The sequence below is a fragment of the Pan paniscus genome, chromosome 1 (assembly GCF_029289425.2).
Source record: "Pan paniscus chromosome 1, NHGRI_mPanPan1-v2.0_pri, whole genome shotgun sequence".
Classification (NCBI taxonomy): Eukaryota; Metazoa; Chordata; class Mammalia; order Primates; family Hominidae; genus Pan; species Pan paniscus.
Window position 1 is genome coordinate 211,042,401 of NC_073249.2, and position 19,618 is coordinate 211,062,018.

Consider the following 19,618-nt stretch of genomic DNA (forward strand, 5'->3'; position numbering starts at 1 on the left):
CCATATTTTCAGTGTCACAAGATTTGCCTTGCACAGCTAGAGTCACCACCTCCCTTCCACTTTGATCATTTAATTTTAATACTGTGCATCTGGAGGATGAAACAGCACTTTGCAAATCATCACTTAACTTCGAGTACTTAGAACAGTTAATTCAATGGCCACATGCCAGTTTCTTTACTGATTACATACATATATGATCCAAGATTACTTTAAAAAATAATACTATGCTGAAACCATTCCCACTGATTGTTGAGAATTTGTTTAAAGCTAGCTCATCTGTTATAACAAAAGGCTGTTAACCTACCTGTCACTGCTGGTACTACTGCTGCTGCTGATTGAATCACTACTGGAGGATCTACTTCTAGAGCCGCTGCCGCTAGGGGACCTTGTGGGTCTAGACGCTTGGCTAGCCAGTCTCTGAGGAGACTGATTTCTAGACTGGGATGAATGTGGTGACCGACTCCTGCTGTGCTGGTAATTCCGCTCTGGCCTTCTGCCTCGTACCTCCCGGGTAATATCATCCCTGTAGATATCCCTGTGTACCACACTGGGCAGTGTAAACTGCTCGCGAGCCCTAGGTTCATATCGGGGGTCATGAGCATCAAAGCGATTTGGACTTCGACTCCGAGAAGCGTAATAGAGCCCATGTTGTAAAGTCCGCTCTCGAGGATCTCTATAGTAATCCTGATCGTAATGTCTTGTCCGATCAAATCCTCCCGTCCCCCGTTCATGGTGTCCATAGGCACTATGTTCATAAGCACGCTCCCTGTTATCTGAAGCCCTGCATTTAGGAGGGGGAAAAATATTTAATCAGAAAGGAGCAAGCAAAACTAAAAGCAAGTCATGCAAACATTCACTTCAGCATTGTCTTTGTCTTTGCAACTGGTCATTTTCTAAACAGCATTAACCTACTTAGTAAGCAAACGCTAACAAGCTTAACATTTTACTTGACTCCAAAAATTATTTTCACAGCTGAGCAATCATTGTTTTCATTGTATATTGGGCTTTCATGACTAGTGTTCTGCAGCTCAGTTGCTTACTTTATCAGAGATTTTCTGACTTGCATACATAAATATACAATCTCCTTTTCATGTTAACGGAACAAGAGGAGACTATTTTAATAATATGAAAGTTTTTACACTTTCATCTGATTAAAGTATATACCAAATTTTATTTACTCACAAATTTCTTTTAGGCCACATTTCCATGCTATGTTTTAACTTAGACATGAAAGCCCTGCTGCAGCGCATGTCTCAACAGTAGGAAGGACTTTCAAGAAGTCCAGAAAAAATTTTCTAAGTTTAACTTTTTTTCATTAAGTTTTGACTGCTTGGATAGTTATAAAAAATTACTGGACTACATAAACTAGACTACATAGACTGCACAGCGGTACCCAATTACATTTAATAATAAAAATAGAATCTCAAAAAAAAAACCACTTCAAGTATCAAAATATTGGGTTACCACATGCTACTCTATGTGAATTTAAATAAAAATAAAAATTATTTACTCCTGTGCTATCAAATTCCAAATGACTTTAAAAATGCCTATTCCATGATTCAATTTCTTAATGTATAAACTCAATGGTTGTAGGAAATATGTTCTTTTGGCTTTTAGCTATACTCAAATTGCCTGTGATGAAATTAGGTAACATTAGGAACTATAAGATATTCTAAGGTCGCTATTAGCAAAATAGCTTAACTTAATTAAAACAATCATTTAGTAGGATGTGAATATCTGTCAACCTAAAAAGTACAAAACACGTTGCATGTACGATTACACACATGCAATTATGTGTTAATATTAAAAACTAGTTATAATCCTATAAAGAAATCGTAAGTTCTCTACTTTTGTAGAGAACTAGAACTCAGCTCCTGAGTTCCTAAAAGACCATTTCACTTGAGTTTCTCTTCAACCCATCTCTGGATCTATCTTCTATCAAAAGGGATTAAGGAATCATGAAACATAAAGAATTAGAATCTCTCCAATGAAGAATATCTGGCAAAATCTTATAACAATTAATACCAGATCCCCAGTACATGCTTAGATTCCAGGTCTCTCCATTAATATTCTTTTTCACCCATCATTTCACTTAGTAGCAACCCCACCTTCCTAGGCTTAGTTTAGCTTTTTTGCTGCTATTGTGAAAAACAACTGGCATGATAAACATTCTATATCTTTCCTACTTAAATGTATTAAATGAGTTTCTCTTTTATTTACTACAGTTCTGAAATTTTTATATTTCAATGTCTAACAAATAAGAGGGTTTCCTTTGAGACTTAAAATGCCATAAATAATTACTTTAGCACCCTATCAAATGTTAATCAGTGAAAGCCATTATTAATGATTTAACAGAAGCAATAGGCAAAAAAGTTCTAGGACGATTACTGCTACAGCTGCTATTTTATAAATACGCAAAGTTCTTATCCATTAAGAAGATACAGAAGGCAGGCACAAGAGCTAGCAGAGCTGAAATCTAATGGCTATTCTCTGATTCACTATTAGTACTAAATACTTCTAGAGTTAGTGGGGAAAAAAAGAGAGTTTGACTTGGGTTAGGAGAGGGGCTAATATACACAGGTCAGGACATACCAACCTTTTCCAAGTGTGGAAACACGACCTATAATCCCAATTAAATCTAGGGAGAGAATTGTGAACATAACTTCCCCAATTTTGGCCCCTCTTATGGGGGTAATCCACCTTCTTAATGGGCAAGGGTGTCAAATGATATTTAGATGAACCACAAGAAAAAAAAAATCTTAGTGACCAGACAAAATAATTCCACTGGAAGCAAGTAGTCCCAGACAAACTGTAACTCTCAAACCCCCAGACTTCTTTCTTGAGATAGCAGACAATTAGAAATTTATCCACATTCATAAATATTTCCAGCCCTAAGTATGAATCAGGTAGCTGGCAGAAGAGGAAATATCCTCTACAATTCCAACGAATGAGGAAGGCACAGTTGCTCGCCAATAGTTCACTTTTGTAGCCATCCAGCCCAGTCAATTTTGATTGCTGTATCCACAACTGATCATCACCATGTGTTCAAAGCTAAAGTACCTTTGATTGGACAGCAACTTGCTTAAGAAATGATATAGTAATCCTCTTTCCCTGGGCTAGTGGAATCTTGACAGCAAGACATCCCATATATCCCAGCAATTAGAAAAGAATGGCTATATTCCAGGATTTAGGAAACATCCATCATTTTAATTTTTCCCCATTCCATCAAAGAGTGTAATTCCAACAATACAGAAATTGTGTAGATCCAAAATGGAAAAATCAGGCATTGCCTTCTCTCTTCTTCATCCAAGTACACATTTCCATGTTAAAGTATTGTTTGTAGAATCCAAGTGGTTGAATCATTATGGTCTGCCAGATTTTTTGTTACAATCCAATTTGTTTGTACATTTTATGTAGTGAAAATGGAGAGGCAGATATCAACTTCTAAAAGAATCTGTAGGCTCTAATATTCCAGAAATATTCCATATAGTATGAACACAAAAGCCAAATAGCTCCATCAGGTAGAAGGGATATATCCAAGGAAGGACTTAACATTATCCAAGAGAAGGAATAAGTAATTCTAGAAGACAGGTAACTCCAAAAATGATGCTTCCATAGGAAATCTTCCATCACATTATATCTCAGGAACAGATATCCAATCAGCTGCAGGAAATATCCTCTACGATTCCATAAGATACCAGCCATTGGGATAGAAATCACTTCCGTTTCCAACCCAAAATAGGAAACATTGAGAATGCCCAAAACTTTAAATCCATCTGGGGCCCCTAAATATGAGTTTCTGTTTCTCACCATATCAAATACAAAATACCTGCCTACAGAAACCTTGGAACTTACCCATCAAGTCTCCGCTCATAACGTCCTTCTCGTGCATGAAGTGACGGTGGGGGACCATAAGCAGGCCCTCCACCACCTCCTCTGAACCCAGAAACCTCTCTACTACGAGATGCTATGGAAACTGTATCATCCAATCCCCGAGCAGCACTCGGGATGGTGCCTGGTTCATTATAATCCGTGCGTAGGTCTCTGTCACCCATTTTGTTGACCGAGTTGTGAGCTTTCTGTGCACTTTTGATGTCCACAAAATCCACAAAGGCAGCCACTCCTCCTTCAGATCCCCTCTTGGGAAGAATTTTGACACTTTCCACGCGGCCATATCTGGAAAAAATAAAGTCAACGTTATTGCTGCATATCAATAATTTTCCAAAATGAGTTTTTAGATTTTTTTTGGACAATTTGCGTTATGTATGTAGGAGGGACGACCTGCAAAATGACTTTTTAAATGGCTCTCTTTTACACTTAACGTTTTTCTCTCTGGGGAAAATATCTGTATCGCATTATTACATTACTCTCATTTCTTTTTTTTTTTTTTTGAGATGGAGTCTCGCTCTGTTGCCCAGGCTGGAGTGCAGTGGCGCAATCTCAGCTCACTGCAAGCTCCACCTCTGGGGTTCACGCCATTCTCCTGCCTCAGCCTCCCGAGTAGCTGGGACTATAGGCACCTGCCACAACAACAGGCTAATTTTTTGTATTTTTGTATTTTTAGTAGAGACGGGGTTTCACCGTGTTAGCCAGGATGGTCTCGATCTCCTGACCTCGTGATCCGCCCGCCTTAGCCTCCCAAAGTGCTGGGATTACAGGCATGAGCCACCGCGCCCGGCCCATTCCTTAAATATAATATTTACAAAACTCCCCTTCACCTTTCTAGAACCCTTAGCTGAAATGCACTTTTTTTTTTTTTTTTTTTTTTTTTTTTTGAGACAGAGTCTCACTCTGTCACCCAGACTGGAGTGCACTTACTGTAACCTCCAACTCCCAGGTTCAAGTGATTCTCGTGCCTCAGCCTCCCAAGAAGCCGGGATTACAGGCATATGCCACCACACCCAACTAATGTTTTTTGTATTTTTAGTAGAGATGGGGTTTCGCCATGTTGCCCAGGCTGGTCTCGCACTCCTGACCTCAGGTGATCTGCCTGCCTTGGCTTCCCAAAGTGCTGGGATTACAGGTATGAGCCACAGCACCCGGCCTTGAAATACACTTCTCAGAAGTTTTTACAAATATTTATAGTCTAAAAACGACTACTGAACCTAAGATAGAATCAAAGTAATTTAAAAATCTGTAAAACTTATATTAAAATAAAAACTATACATAGCTATTTTACAGATTTCATTTTAACTTAATTCATTAAGTGACAATCGTACTGGAAAACTGAAATACTCAAACACTCCTTACTTAAAGGCAAAAGTAAATCCAAATATTTTTGTGTCCATTTGCAAGTGACAGTCTAATTTTTTTAATGTAATTTTTTTGCTACTTAATTTTCTTTCTCCAGGGAGTTAAAACTGTTAAACTTTATAATATAGGTACAATTAAAATTATTTATACAGGCTGGGTGCAGTGGCTCACACCTGTAATCCCAGCACTTTGGGAGGCCCAGGCAGGTGGATCGCCTCTACTAAAAATCCAAAAAAATTAGCTGGGCATGGTAGTACACATCTGTAATCCCAGCTACTTGGGAGGCTGAGGCATGAGAATTTCTTGAGCTCAGGAGGTGGAGATTGCAGTGTGCCAAGATCGTGCCACTGCACTCCAGCCTGGGTGACAGAGCGAGACTCAGTCTCAAAAAAGAAAATAGAAAATACATGAGAAAAGTGACTAGGGTTCTAATCCCGATTAGGTTATTAACTATATGGTTTTAAAAGGCACTGTTGAGGCCAGGCATGGTGGCTCAAGCCTGAAATCCCAGCACTTTGGGAAGCTGAGGCAGGCAGACCATGAGGTCAGGATTTTGAGACCCAGCCTGACCAACATGGTGAAACCCCACCTCTACTAAAAATACAAAAATTAGCAAGGTGTGGTGGCACACGCCTATAATCCCAGCTACTCAGGAGGCTGAGGCAGGAGAATCACTTGAACCCAGGAGGCGGTGAGGACGCAGTGGGCCGAGATCCAGCCTGGGCAACAGAGTCAGACTCCATCTCAAAAAAGAAAAAAAGGCATTGTTCTAGGAGCTTAACACATCCTGGGAACAAAACATAGATCCCTAGCCTCATGATATTTATTTACAATTTTCAGTTCGTTGGTATGTGAAAAGAAGACCCCTCCCATTCTAAAATTGTTTTCATCAACTGCATAAGAAACTCACTCCATAACTTCCAAAGCATCAATTACACAAAGCTTTAAAATCCTTAGTATGCTAAAATCCAAGGAATTCTCTCAATACTCCTCCTTTCTAGAAGTGACTACATTCAACCTTTATTGGCTAGGCTATCAATAGGAACGCAATGATTAATTTTAATCTTAGCTTTTGCAACTGACCTAATAAGCAATAGGAAAGAACTGCCACACACTTCATTCTCACACAAGTCATACTACTATAGAAAACAATTCTCTCTGAGTCATTCTTGAAGCAAGACAACAGAACACCAATGAAAATAACACATTCAAATTTTGCATCTAATCCCTCTTTGCCCAGTTAATTTCTAGAGCTAAAAAATCACATCTGAGTCGTTTTATGATCATTAACATTACTGTTCTATTTCCAGGGAATAAGATCCCATCTTTACTAGCTCTCAAAGTTTTGAAATCCTGCTATGGGAGAAAAAGTTATTATAGAGTTGTAAATGAGGACGAGTATCAAGCCTTTTGAAGATGCACGCAAATTACATAGCCACCTACCCAACTAAAACCCAATATATAACTTCCAAAAGATCACATTTTTATCAAACTACCCATGGCTTTGTGTATTGCCTACTTTTCCACCTTTCCATCCCATCATCACCACAGCTGTGCCTTATTCAAAAGCAAATGATCGGCTGGGCACAGTGGCTCACACCTGTAATCGCAGCACTTTGGGAGGCCGAGGCGGGTGGATCACCTGAGGTCATGAGTTCAATACCCAGCCTGACCAACATGGTGAAACCCCATCTCTACTAAAAATACAAAAATTAGCCAGGCATGGTGGTGCCCGCCTGTAATCCCAGCTACTCAGGAGGCTAAAGCGGGAGAATCGCTTGAACCCAGAAGGCAGTGAGGTTGCAGTGAGACAAGACCACACCACTGCACTCCAGCCTGGGCAACAGAGTGAGACTCTGTCCCAAAAAAAAAAAAAAAAAATCAATAACTATAGACAGACAAAAAGCAAAGAGCAAATAAACACACCATAAGGGATAAGAAAAAGTCATAAGAGATGAATATATTCAAGTTTAGCTAGGCTACCTGTAACAGTAGAGACAACACGCCACATGGTGGCACACACCTGTAATCCCAGTAATTTGGGAGGTTGAGGCAGGAGCATCAGTGAAAATGGCCATGAGTGAGTCATGGCCATGCCACTCACCTCCAGCCTGGGCAATAGAGCAAGACCCTGTCTCATAAATAAATAAATAAATAAATAAATAAATAAATAAATAAAAACAGTAGAGACAATAAATGTTTGTGCTGGTTTTTTACATTATAAAAAGATTAAAATCATTCCTCTTTTGAACTCAGTTAAATCATAAATGTATCCATTACAACCACCAAATTATGGGCACTAATGCAGTAACATTAATACTTTTATTACTTTTGTAACAAAATTTTATAAATGAATTACTAATTTATAATTCAACCCACGTGAGTTTATATTTAGACCAAAAGGGCCGGGCACGGTGGCTCACACCTGTAATCCCAGCACTTTGGGAGGGCCAAGGCAGGCAGATGACCAGGTCAGGAGATGGAGACCATCCTGGCCAACATGGTAAAACCTCATCTCTACTAAAACGCAAAAAATTAGCCGAGTGTGGTGGTGCCCGCCTGCAGTCCCAGCCACTCAGGAGGCTGAGGCAGGGGAATCGCTTGAACCTGGGAGGCAGAGACTGCAGTGAGCCGAGATTGCGCCACTGCACTCCAGCCTAGGCAACAAGAGCCAAAACTCCATCTCGAAAATAAATAAATTAATTAATTAATTAATTTAATAAAAGCTGTTACTTGTCATCAACATAACTGAAGTAGATATTAAGACTACTCCATTCACAATTACTGATATCCCCATATTTCAACACACTAAATGTAGCAGATAACTTGAAATCATATACTCAGATTACAAGACTCCTACAATTTGAACATAACCAAGTAAGACAGTAAAATTTGTAATATGTCATACACCTCATGTCAGTTAAAATAAATTAAAACCAAAAGTAAAACTTAACAAATATCCAGCAAGTCAATGATAAATCTAAATAGCTAAATGACAATGACAAATTAAAACCGTTAATAGTTTAATTCTGGCTGGGCACGGTGGCTCACGCCTGTAATCCCAGCACTTTGGGAGGCCAAGGCAGGCAGATCACGAGGTCAGGAGATCGAGACCATCCTGGCTAACGTGGTGAAACCCCGTCTCTACTAAAAATACAAAAAATTAGCTGGGCGTGGTGGCGGGCACCTGTAGTCCCAGCTACTTGGGAGGCTGAGGCAGGAGAATAGCGTGAACCCGGGAGGCGGAGCTTGCAGTGAGTCGAGATCGCGCCACTGCACTCCAGCCTGGGCAACAGAGCGAGACTCCATCTCAAAAAAAAAAAAAAGTTTTATTCTATCTAAAGACATATCAAAAATAGACATAAACCTATGGAATAGGAGAAAATAATTACAGATTATATCTCTGATAGGGAACTCCTAAAACTCAATGAAAAGCACAATCCAATTTTCTAAAATGAGACTGGACACAGTGGCTGAAGTCTGTAATCCCAAAGCTTTGGGAGGCCAGGTGGGAGGATCACTTGAAACCATGAGTTCCAGACCCACCTACACAACACAGCAAGACCTCATCTCTATAAATATATATGTATATAAATAAATATATATATATAATTTTTTTTTTAATTAGCTGGGGCCGGACGCAGTGGCTCACTCCTGAATCCCAACGCTTTGGGAGACCAAGGGAGGTGGATCATTTTAGCCTGGGAGTTTGAGACCAGCCTGGGCAACGTGGCAAAATCCCAACTCTACAAAATACACAAAAATTAGCTAAGTGTGGTGGCACATGCCTGTAGTCCCAGCTACTCAGGAGGCTGAAGCAGGAGGATTGCTTAATCCCAGGAGGCGGAAGTTGCGGTGGGCTGAGATCACGCCACTGCACACCAGCCTGGGTGGCAGAGCACATATACATATACAGAGAGATACATAAATGGCCAATAAACACATGAAAAGATGGTAAATTTAGTCATCATTAGTCATTAGGGAAATCAAAATCACAATTATATACCATTTCATACCCACTAGGGCAGCTAAAAAAAAAAAAAAGGCAATGACAACTAATAATGAGGATGAAGAGAAATCTGAACCCTCATACATTGCTGGTGAGATAGCCACCCAGCCTGGGTGAAAGAGCAAGACCCTGCCTCAAAAAACAACAACAAATATACAGATATTTTCATAGCAGCATTTTTCATAATAGCCAAAAATGAGAAACAATCTAAATGGCCATCAACTGATGAATGGACAAAAAACGTGGCATGAGCCAGGCGTGGTGGCTCAGGCCTATAACCCCAGCACTGTGGGAAGCCAAGGTGGGCAGATTGCTTGAGCTCAGGAATTGGAGACCAGCCTGTGCAACATGGTGAAACCCTGTTTCTTAAAAATAAAAATAAAAGGGGGGAGGGCATGCCCATTCAATGGAATATTGTTCAGCAACAAAAAAGAATGATGTTCTGATATATGCTAAAATATGGATGAACCTTGAGAACATGCATAACGAAAGAAGCCAGTCACATACTGTATGATTCCATAATACACAAAAGGTCCAAAATAGGCAAATCCATGCAAACAGAAAGTAAATTAGAGATTGCCAGGGGCTGAAGACAAAGGAGAATGGAGAATGACTGCTAATGGATGTGGGGTTTCATTCTGGGGTGATGAAACTATTCTACAATTAGATAGTGATGATGGTTGCGCAACTCTGTGAATATATTAAAAACAGCTGAATTGTATAATTCACATGGGTAAATTTTATGGTTTATGAGTTATAGCTTAGTAAAACTGTTATCTTTCAAAAATACAAAAAATACCTGTCCCTGTCCTTCAACACAAAAGATTTTATATCTCCTTTAGTCACAAGTTTCTATGTTATCTCACTATAAATCAACTGTATGCCACATCCTACTATAAATAGGCAACCATGGAAGGCATTTTTCTATTTCAAGCACGCCTAACTAGGAACGTTATATATGATGAGGTGCTGATGATAGTCAAAATCTGCTAGCTTCATTTCATGGTAATACAGAACTCTTTCAAGAAATTTATTATGAAATGATTTTATATATATAATGGATATATGAGCTGTTCTTAAATAACTAATGTATTCCGGCCCGGCGCGGTGGCTCACGCCTGTAATCCCACCACTTTAGGAGGCCCAGGCGGGCAGATCACAAGGTCAGTAGATCGAGACTATCCTGGCTAACATAGTGAAACCCCGTCTCTACTAAAAATACAAAAAATTAGTCGGGTGTGGTGGCAGGCGCCTGTAGTCCCAGCTACTTGGGAGGCTGAGGCAGGAGAATGGTGTGAACCCAGGAGGCGGAGCTTGCAGTGAGCCAAGATTGCACCACTGCACTCCAGCCTGGGAAACAGAGTGAGACTGTGTCTCAAAAAACAAAACAAAACAAAACAAAACAAAACAAAAAAAACTAATGTATTCCTCCTTTAATCACTCTTTTCAGTAACAAATATTTAGTAACAAATAATTACTAAAGATGGCAAAAGATACGGAGAATCCCTAAAGCCAGCAAAAGAAAGTTAACTACAGAGCCCTAATTTCATTTTTAGAAAAAGCTCATACCCTGAAGTATTTCTCTACTAGGAGGGATGGGAGGAGGGAAGGAAAAAGAGGTGAGCAAGAAGATTTTTCATAGTTTGAAGATATGTATTAGCTTATGCCAAAAATAATAATAATAATTGAGCTGTTGTATAATTTTGGAACTGGCATGATATAAAATCCCTAAACCATAAAGGAAAAGACTACATAAATCAAACCACATAAAAATTACAACTCCTGAATCACTTGAACTCAGGAGGCTGAGGCTGCAGAGAGCTGAGATCATGCCACTGCACTACAGCTTGGGCAAGAGTGAGACTCCATCTCCAAAAAAAAAAAAAATTACAACTCCTACATAGCAAGATATAAAGTCAAAAGACAAATGCAGAAAAAAAATACTTGCAACACTTGAGAAATAAATGATTTCCTAACTATACAGAGTTATTAGAAATCAAGGGAAAGAGATGCCCCAACAAAAAACAGGCAAATGTGGCTGGGTGCGGTGGCTCACACCTGTAATCCCAGCACTTTGGGAGGACAAAATGGGTGGATCACCTGAGGTGAGGAGTTTGAGACCAGCCTAGGGGCAATACGGTGAAACCCCATCTCTACTAAAATACAAAAAAATTAGCCGGATGTGGCGGTGCGTGCCTGTAGTCCCAGCTACTCAGGAGGTTGAGGCAGGAGAATCGTTTGAACCCAGGAGGTGGAGGTTGCAGTGAGCTGAGATCCAGACACTGCACTCCAGTCTGGCAACAGAGTGAGACACCGTCTCAGAAAAAAAAAAAAAAAGAAAAACAGGCATATACCTGCATAGGAAGATTTTCTAAAGCACACTCACAAATGGTAATTAAAACAAACACACTCGCCAGGCATGGTGGCTCACACCTGTAATCCTAGCACTCTGGGAGGCCAAGGCCGGCAGATCACCTGAGGTCAGGAGTTTGAGACCAGCCTGGGAGCAAGACGGTGAAATCCCGTCTCTACTAAAATATAAAATTTAGCCAGGCATGGCAGCGTGCTCCTGTAGTCCCAGCTACTCGGGAGGTTGAGGCAGGAGAATTGCTTGAACCCAGGAGGCGGAGGTTGCGGTAAGCTGAGATCTCACCACTGCACTCCAGCCCGGGCGACAGAGTGAGACTCCATCTCAAAAAAAAATTAAAATTAAGATTAAAAACACACTCAAAGCTGCTCAATTTCACTCAAAATCTTAAAAATGGGCAGGAATGATGGCTAACATCTATAATCCCACCACTTTGGGAAGCCAAGGCGCGAGGACGATTTGAGGTCAGGACATCAAGACCAACCTGGGGAACAAAGCAAGACCCCTCCCCACCTCCCCACCCTACCCCCTTTTCTACTAAAAATAAAAACATTAGCCAGGTGTGTTGGCACTTAGTAGTAGTCCTAGCTACTCAGGAGGTTAAGATGGGAGTTTGAGTCCTAGCTACTCGGTAGGCTGAGACGGGAGCTTGAGCCCTAGCTACTCAGTAGGCTGAGACAGGAGCTTGAGCCCTAGCTACTCGGTAGGCTGAGACGGGAGCTCGAGCCCAGTAGTTCCAGGCTGCAGTGGGCATGATCACACCACTGAACTCCAGACTGGGTGACAGAGCGAGACCTTGTCTCAAAAAAAAAAAAAAAAAAAAAACCCACAAACCTAAGTTCACACACCTAGAAATTCCATTCACAAACATTTATCATACATGTATAACTGCACTTGTCTGCAAGAGTACAAAATTGCTTACTACAACACTGCTTACAATATTTAGAAAAAAAAAAAAAAAAACCGGCCGGCACGGAGGCTCACGCCTATAATCCCAACACTTTGGGAAGCCAAGGCAGGCAGATCACTTGAGGCCAGGAGTTTGAGAACAGCCTTGCCAACATGGCAAAACCACCATCTTTACTAAAAGTACAAAACTTAGCCAGGCGTGGTGGCAAGCGCCTGTAGTCCCAGCTGCTTGGGAGGCTGAGACACGAGAATCACTTGAACCCAAGAGGAGGAGGTTGCAGTGAGCCAAGATCGAGCCACTGCACTCCAGCCTGGGCAACAGAGTGAGACACTGTTTCAAAACAAACAAAAAAAAAGCAACCACTATTCTACTTGCTGTCTTCATGGAGTTGACTACCGTAGCTAGGTACCTCATATATGTATATCATACAGTCTACTTTTCCTTCTTTTGTTAACTGGCTTATTTTACTTACATAGTGTCTTCAAATGTTGTAGCATGTGTCAAAACTTCCTTTCTAAGGCTGAATACTCCACTGTATGAATTCTGTTTATTACACATCTGATAAGTGCATTCTGTTTATCTATTCATTGGTCATCGACATTAGAGATGCATTCACCTTTTGGCTATTGTGAATAGTATTGCTGAAAACATAATAGATTAGTTTTTTTGTTTGTTTTGTTCTAAGACAAGGGTTTGCTCTGTTGCCCAGGCTGGAGTGCAGTGGTGCAATCATGGCTCACTGCAGCCTCAACCTCCCAGGCTCAAGCAATCCTCCTATCTCAGCCTCCTAAGCAGCTGGGACTACAGGCAGGCACCACCACACCCAGCTAATGTTTTTGTTTTCCATAGAGATGAGGTCTCAACATGTTGCCTAGGCTGGTCTCCAATTCCTGGACTCAAGCAGTCCTCTAGTCTCGGTCTCCCAAAGTGCTGGGATTACAGGTATGAGCCACTGCACCCAGCCAGATTACTTTTTTATATTAGAAACTATTTATTGGTTCTAAGTAGAAAGGCTTTAAGAAAATGTTAAGACCAAGAATAAGCTTAATTCAACCAATAAAACTATACCCCTATCTGTTTACTGAATCCAGGGTGAGTGCCTGGATTCCTGAACATAGAAAACTTGATAATTACAACTCCTGGGAAAAGGCATCTATTTCCAGTAAAGCTCTGAATGCAGACATTCTTCAGAACTATTGCAGGCTTCATTACTCCAGTAAGGAAAAAAATTATATGTGTCTGTGTGTGTGTGCATGCGCAGTTTTGTTTTGTTTTTCTGAGACAGCCTCACTGTCACCCAGGCTGGAGTCCAATGGCACAATCTTGGCTCAATCCAGCCTCAACCTCCCAGGCTCAAGTGATCTGCCCGCCTAAGCCTTCCAAGTAGCTGGACTATAGGTACATACCACCACACCCAACTACCTTTTATTACCCACTGAGAATGGGAAAAGTGCTGGGATTCGGCCGGGAGCGGTGGCTCACACCTGTAATCCTACCACTTTGGGAGGCTGAGGTGGGCAGACCACGAGGTCAGGAGATCGAAGCCATCCTGGCTAACACAGTGAAACCCCATCTCTACTAAAAATACAAAAAGTTAGCCAGGAATGGTGGTGGGCACCTGTAGTCCCAGCTACTCAGGAGGCTGAGGCAGGAGAATGGCGTGAACCTGGGAGGCGGAGCTTACAGTAAGCTGAGATTGCATCACTGCACTCTAGCCTGGGCGACAGAGCGAGACTCCGTCTCAAAAAAAAAAAAAGCAGAAAGTGCTGGGATTACAGGCATGAGCTACCCGCACTTCACCGAAAAAAAATTATTTATGCACATACATACTCACATTATATTTTACTCCAATCTAATGAAAAATTATTTATTAAGTAAAATTAACTTTTAACAAAGGGACAGTGTTCAACTGACAAACCTCTCAAAAGATTGTCAAATTATGAGAAAAATTCCGAAGTTTCTGTAATCTTTAGATTCTACTGGTTAGAGTAAATAAAAAGCCTGAATATTTTAGACAATCTTAGAAAAAATTCAGTGTGCTTCCTCCCCAGAGAACAAGACAGGAGTTTATACTGCAAGAATCAAAAAGTAAAGTGCAGGAATATAAATAATCACGATGACCATTAAGCTAACATTCGGACACTATTCTCACAATAATTAATGAGTAGCTTTCATAAATGTATCTGATTTACACAGTACTTTTCTAGGAAGAACTGAAGTATAATTGTAAATAGAACTGCTAATAACCAAAATAAAACATTTATTAAAGTAATGACAGTAAACAAAGCACTTAGATTAAGAAAAAAGGTGCAAGGCAAGCTGATCCAAACACGAAGGCTACAAAACACAAAGCTGAAGTTAGCAGAAGCCAAGGGACTAAATCATAAATTAGCAAAAATCCACATCAAGAGTCCCTCAAAAGGCCAAGAATGGTGGCTAACTCCTGCAATTTTTGTTTTTTGTTTTTTTATTTTTTGAGACGGAGTCTCACTCTGTCACCCAGGCTGGAGTAAAGTGGCGCAATCTCAGCTCACCGCAACCTCGGCCTCCCAGGTTCAAGCAATTCTCCTGCCTCAGCCTCCTGAGTAGCTGTGATTACAGGCATGTGCCACCACGCCCGGCTAATTTTTTCATATTTTTAGTAGAGACGGGGTTTCACCATATTGACCAGGCTGGTCTCAAACTCCTGACCTTGTGATCCACCCGCTTCAGTTTCCCAAAGTGCTGGGATTACAGGAGTGAGCCACCGCACCCGGCCCAGTCCTGTTATTTCAGCACTCTGGGAGGCCAAGGTGAGAGGATGTTTAAAGCAAGGAGTTTTGAGACCAGCCTGGAAACACAGCAAGACCCTGTCACTACTCCCCCCACCAAAAAAAGAGAGTCCTTGCTGGGAATGGAAAGGACTCTGAAAAGGTGCTTACTAATACTGTTATTTACAGTACAACTGCTGAGAAGGAAATCAGCTTCTATCCTTAGGACTTACTTTTCAGTAAAATAATAATTTTTTAAAACTATGGGAAATATACAAATATTTCTAATATTTCACTTAACTAGTGACTTTTATCCTTACTCCATAAAAAAGTATCTGGGCCAGGCACGCTGGCTCACACCTGTAATCCCAGCATTTTGGGAGGCCGAGGTAGGTGGATCATGACGTCAGGAGTTCGAGACGAGCCTGGCCAACATACTAAAACCCCGTTACTACTAAAAATACAAAAATTAGCCAGGTGTGGTGGCATGTGCCTATAGTCCCAGGTACTTGGGAGGCTGAGGCGGGAGAATCGCTTGAACCCGGGAGGTGGAATGCAGTGAGCCGAGACCACACCATTTGCACTCCAGCCTAGGTGACAGAGATTCTGTCTCAAAAAAAAAAAAAAAGTCACTCAGCCTGACCAATGTGATGAAACCCCATCTCTACCAAAAAGCAATTTTTTTAAAAAATTAGCTGGACATGGTGGCACGCAACTGTAGTCCAAGCTACTTGGGAGGCTGAGGTGGCAGAATCAATTGAACCCAGGAGGCAGAGATTGCAGTGAGCCAAGACCGTGCCACTGCTCTCCGCCTGGGCCACAGAGTAAGACTCTGTCTCAGAAACAAAACAAAACAAAACAAAACAAAAGTCCAGGCACAGTGGCTCATTCCTGTAATCCTGGCACTTTGGGAGGCCGAGGCAGGCGGATGACAAGGTCAGGTTATCGAGACCATCCTGGCTAACACGGTGAAACCCCGTCTCTACTAAAAATACAAAAAATTAGCCGGGTGTGGTGGCGGGCGCCTGTAATCCCAGCTACTCAGGAGGCTGAGGCAGGCGAATGGCATGAACCCGGGAGGTGGAGCTTGCAGTGAGCTGACATCGCACCACTGCACTCCAGCCTGGGTGACAGAGCGAGACTCCATCTCAAAAAAAAAAAAAAAAAGATGTTAACTGATCATTCTTTATACTTATTAAATACCTGAGCCTCTCCAGTCAACATTTTAATCTTCTGAATTATAGTATCTCTAAAACTAAAAGCTTTCTCCAGAAATAAGAAGTCTTTTTAGGAAAAGTCCTCTCGAAAATCATTTTTAAAACAAATTTCAAATCAATCCAATATACAGGAAATAAAATGCTACAACTCTTTGAGACACAAAGCTGTGATGAAAGTTCCTTTTCAGGCCGGGCGCAGTGGCTCAAGCCTGTAATCCCAGCACTTTGGGAAGCCGAGGCGGGTGGATCACAAGGTAAGGAGATAGAGACCATCCTGGTTAACACGGTGAAACCCTGTCTCTACTAAAAATACAAAAAATTAGCCGGGCGTGGTGGCGGGGGCTGTGGCGGGCACCTGTGGTCTCAGCTACTCGGGAGGCTGAGGCAGGAGAATGGTGTGAACCCAGGAGGCGGAGCTTGCAGTGAGCCGAGATCCCGCCACTGCACTCCAGCCTGGGCGACAGAGCAAGACTCCCTCTCAAAAAAAAAGAAAGAAAAGAAAAAGAAAACAGAAAAAGAAAATGAACTATAAATAGAGTGCACTGGCACATACCTGTAATCTTATATACTTGGCAGGCTGAGGCGGAAATATTGCTTGAAGCCAAAAGTTGGAGGCTGCAGTGAGCTATGATCTCACCTGTGTATAGCCACTGCACTGCAGCCTGGGCAACATAGTCAGACCCCATCTCTTAATTAAAAAAAAAAAAAACTAAAAAAGAAAACTGACTGCAATATAATTTAAAACTATTTCAAACTTTAAAAATACTAATTAAGGAGAGATATGTTTGATTGAAGAACACAGCTGGTTAGCAGAAGGATTCATTTCAAAGTAACTGATACACCAATGTCACATATAATAGCTATACACTATTTCAAAACATTAAGTTTTTTGTTTGTTTGTTTTTTGAGACAGGGTTTTTCTCTATTGCCCAGGGTAGAGTGCGGCAGCGCAGTATCGGCTCACTGCTGCCTCTGCCTCATGGGCCCAAGTGATCCTCCCACCTCAGCCTCCTGAACAGCTGGGACTACTGGTGTGCGCCACCGTGCCCGGCTTTTTTTTTTTTTTTTTTTTTTTTTTTTACAGCCTGGGTTTTACCATGTTGCCCAGACTGGTCTGGAACTCCTGAACTCAGGTGATCCACCTGCCTCAGCCTTCCAAAGTGCTGGAATACAGGCGAGAGCCACTGCACCTGGCCAAGCTCTTTTAAAATCCAACTGATCATCCAAATATAGTCATGCATCACTTAAGAACAGGGATACATTCTGAGAAATGCATCTTTATGTGATTTCATCATTGTGAAAACAACAGGGCGTACTTACGCAAACCTCAATGGTAGAGCCTACTATACACCTAGGCTATGCATTGGGTGGTAGTGTTGTATCAATTCTGATTTCCTAACTAGGAGGACTACAGGGTGGCAATACAGGAAAGTGTCCTTGTTTCAGGGAGGTACACACTAGAGAATTTAGAGTGGAAGGACATCATGCCATAAAGACAACAGAGGGTAATGGAGCAAATGTGACAAAATGTTAACTGGTGAATTTGGGAAAAGGGGATGTGGGAGTTGTAGTCTGATCCTGAACTTTTTTTTTTTTTGCTGGGCCCAGTGACTCATGCCTGTAATCCCAGCACTTTGGTAGGACAAGGCAGGAGGATCACTTGAGCCCAGGAGTTCAAGACCAGCCTAGGCAACATAGTGAGACCTTGTTTCTCTTTCTTTTTGAGACGGAGTCTTGCTCTGTCGCCAGGCTGGAGTACAGTGGCACGATTTCGGCTCACTGCAACCTCCAACTACGAGGTGCAGGTGATTCTCCTGCTTCAGCTTCCCAAGTAGCTGGGATTACAGGCATGTGCCACCACACCCAGCTAATTTTTGTATTTTTAGTAGACACAGGATTTCACTATGTTGGCCAGGATGGTCTCGATCTCCTGACCTCATGATCCACCCACCTCGGCCTCCCAAAGTGCTGGGATTACAGGTGTGAGCCACTGGACCTTGTCTCTAAAACAAATTTTTTTAATTAGCTGGACATTATGGCTCATGCCTATAGTCCCAGATACTGAGAAGGCTAAGGTGGGAGGATACCTCAAGCCCAGGAGGTCGAGGCTGCAGTGAACCATAATTATGCCATTACACGCCAACCTGGGTAGAAAAAAAACAATTTTTTTATGAAAATAAATAAATAAATAGGGGCCGGGCACGATGGCTCACGTCTGTAATACCAGCACTTTGGGAGACTGAGGCAGGCAGATCACTTGAGGTCAGGAGTTCAAGACCAGCCTGGCCAACATGGTGAAACCTTGTCTCTACTAAAAATAGAAAAACTAGCTGGGCGTTGGTAGCACACGCCTGTAATCCCAGCTACTCAGGAGGCTGAAGCACAAGAATAGCTTGAACCCGGGAGGCAGAGGTTGCAGTGAGCTGAGATCACGCCACTGCACTCCAGCCTGGGCAACAGAACGAGACTCCGTCTCAAAAAAAAAAGGCTGGGTGCAGTGGCTCACACCTGTAATCCCAGCACTTTGAGAGGCCGAGGCAGACAGATCACTTGAGCCCAGGAGTTCGAGACCAGCCTGGGCAACAGAGTGAGACCTTGTCTCTACAGAAAATACAAAAATTAGCCGAGTATGGTGGTGTGCACCTGTAGTCCTAGCTACTTGGAAAGCTAAGATGGGAGGATCTCTTGAGCCCGGGAGGTTGAAGGAACACAGTAAGCAGTGATCACACCACTGCACTCCAGCATGGGTGACAAAGTGAGATCCTGTCTCAAGAAAAAAAAAAAAAATACAGGAAGGAGAAAAGCAGATAAGGCCATAACTGATGGTTGTTGGAGATGAACGATAGGTACTTGGGATTCACTGACTATTGTGTCCACTTTTGTGTATGTTCAAAATTCCTGAGATAGAATTTTTAAGATATATAACACAAATTGATCATATAGTAATATATATGCTTCTTTACTAACACACCAAATAAAAGTATCTAGGCCAGGCGCAGTGGCTTATGACTGTAATCCCAGCACATTGTAAAGTCGAGGTGGGCGGATCACCTAAGATCAGGAGTTCAAGACCAGCCTAGCCAACATGGTGAAACCCCGTCTCTATTAAAA

At 41.8% G+C, this 19,618-nt stretch overlaps 1 protein-coding gene across 3 annotated transcripts in view; it reads right to left on the reverse strand.

Moving 5' to 3' along the window:
* The window catches only part of SPEN (spen family transcriptional repressor), a 92,092-nt gene that overhangs the window by 63,414 nt on the left and 9,060 nt on the right, over positions 1-19,618 (reverse strand). The window contains exons 2-3 of one of the 3 annotated variants that reach the window (XM_034956134.3): positions 3,856-4,176; positions 305-781 (exon numbers count right to left, since the gene is read on the reverse strand). In XM_034956134.3, the coding sequence (XP_034812025.3) occupies positions 305-781; positions 3,856-4,176 (798 nt within the window). Of the gene's footprint in view, positions 1-304; positions 782-2,596; positions 4,177-19,618 lie in introns of those variants that run through there. The other 2 variants (XM_003806248.6, XM_034956140.3) reach the window with 2 other exon arrangements.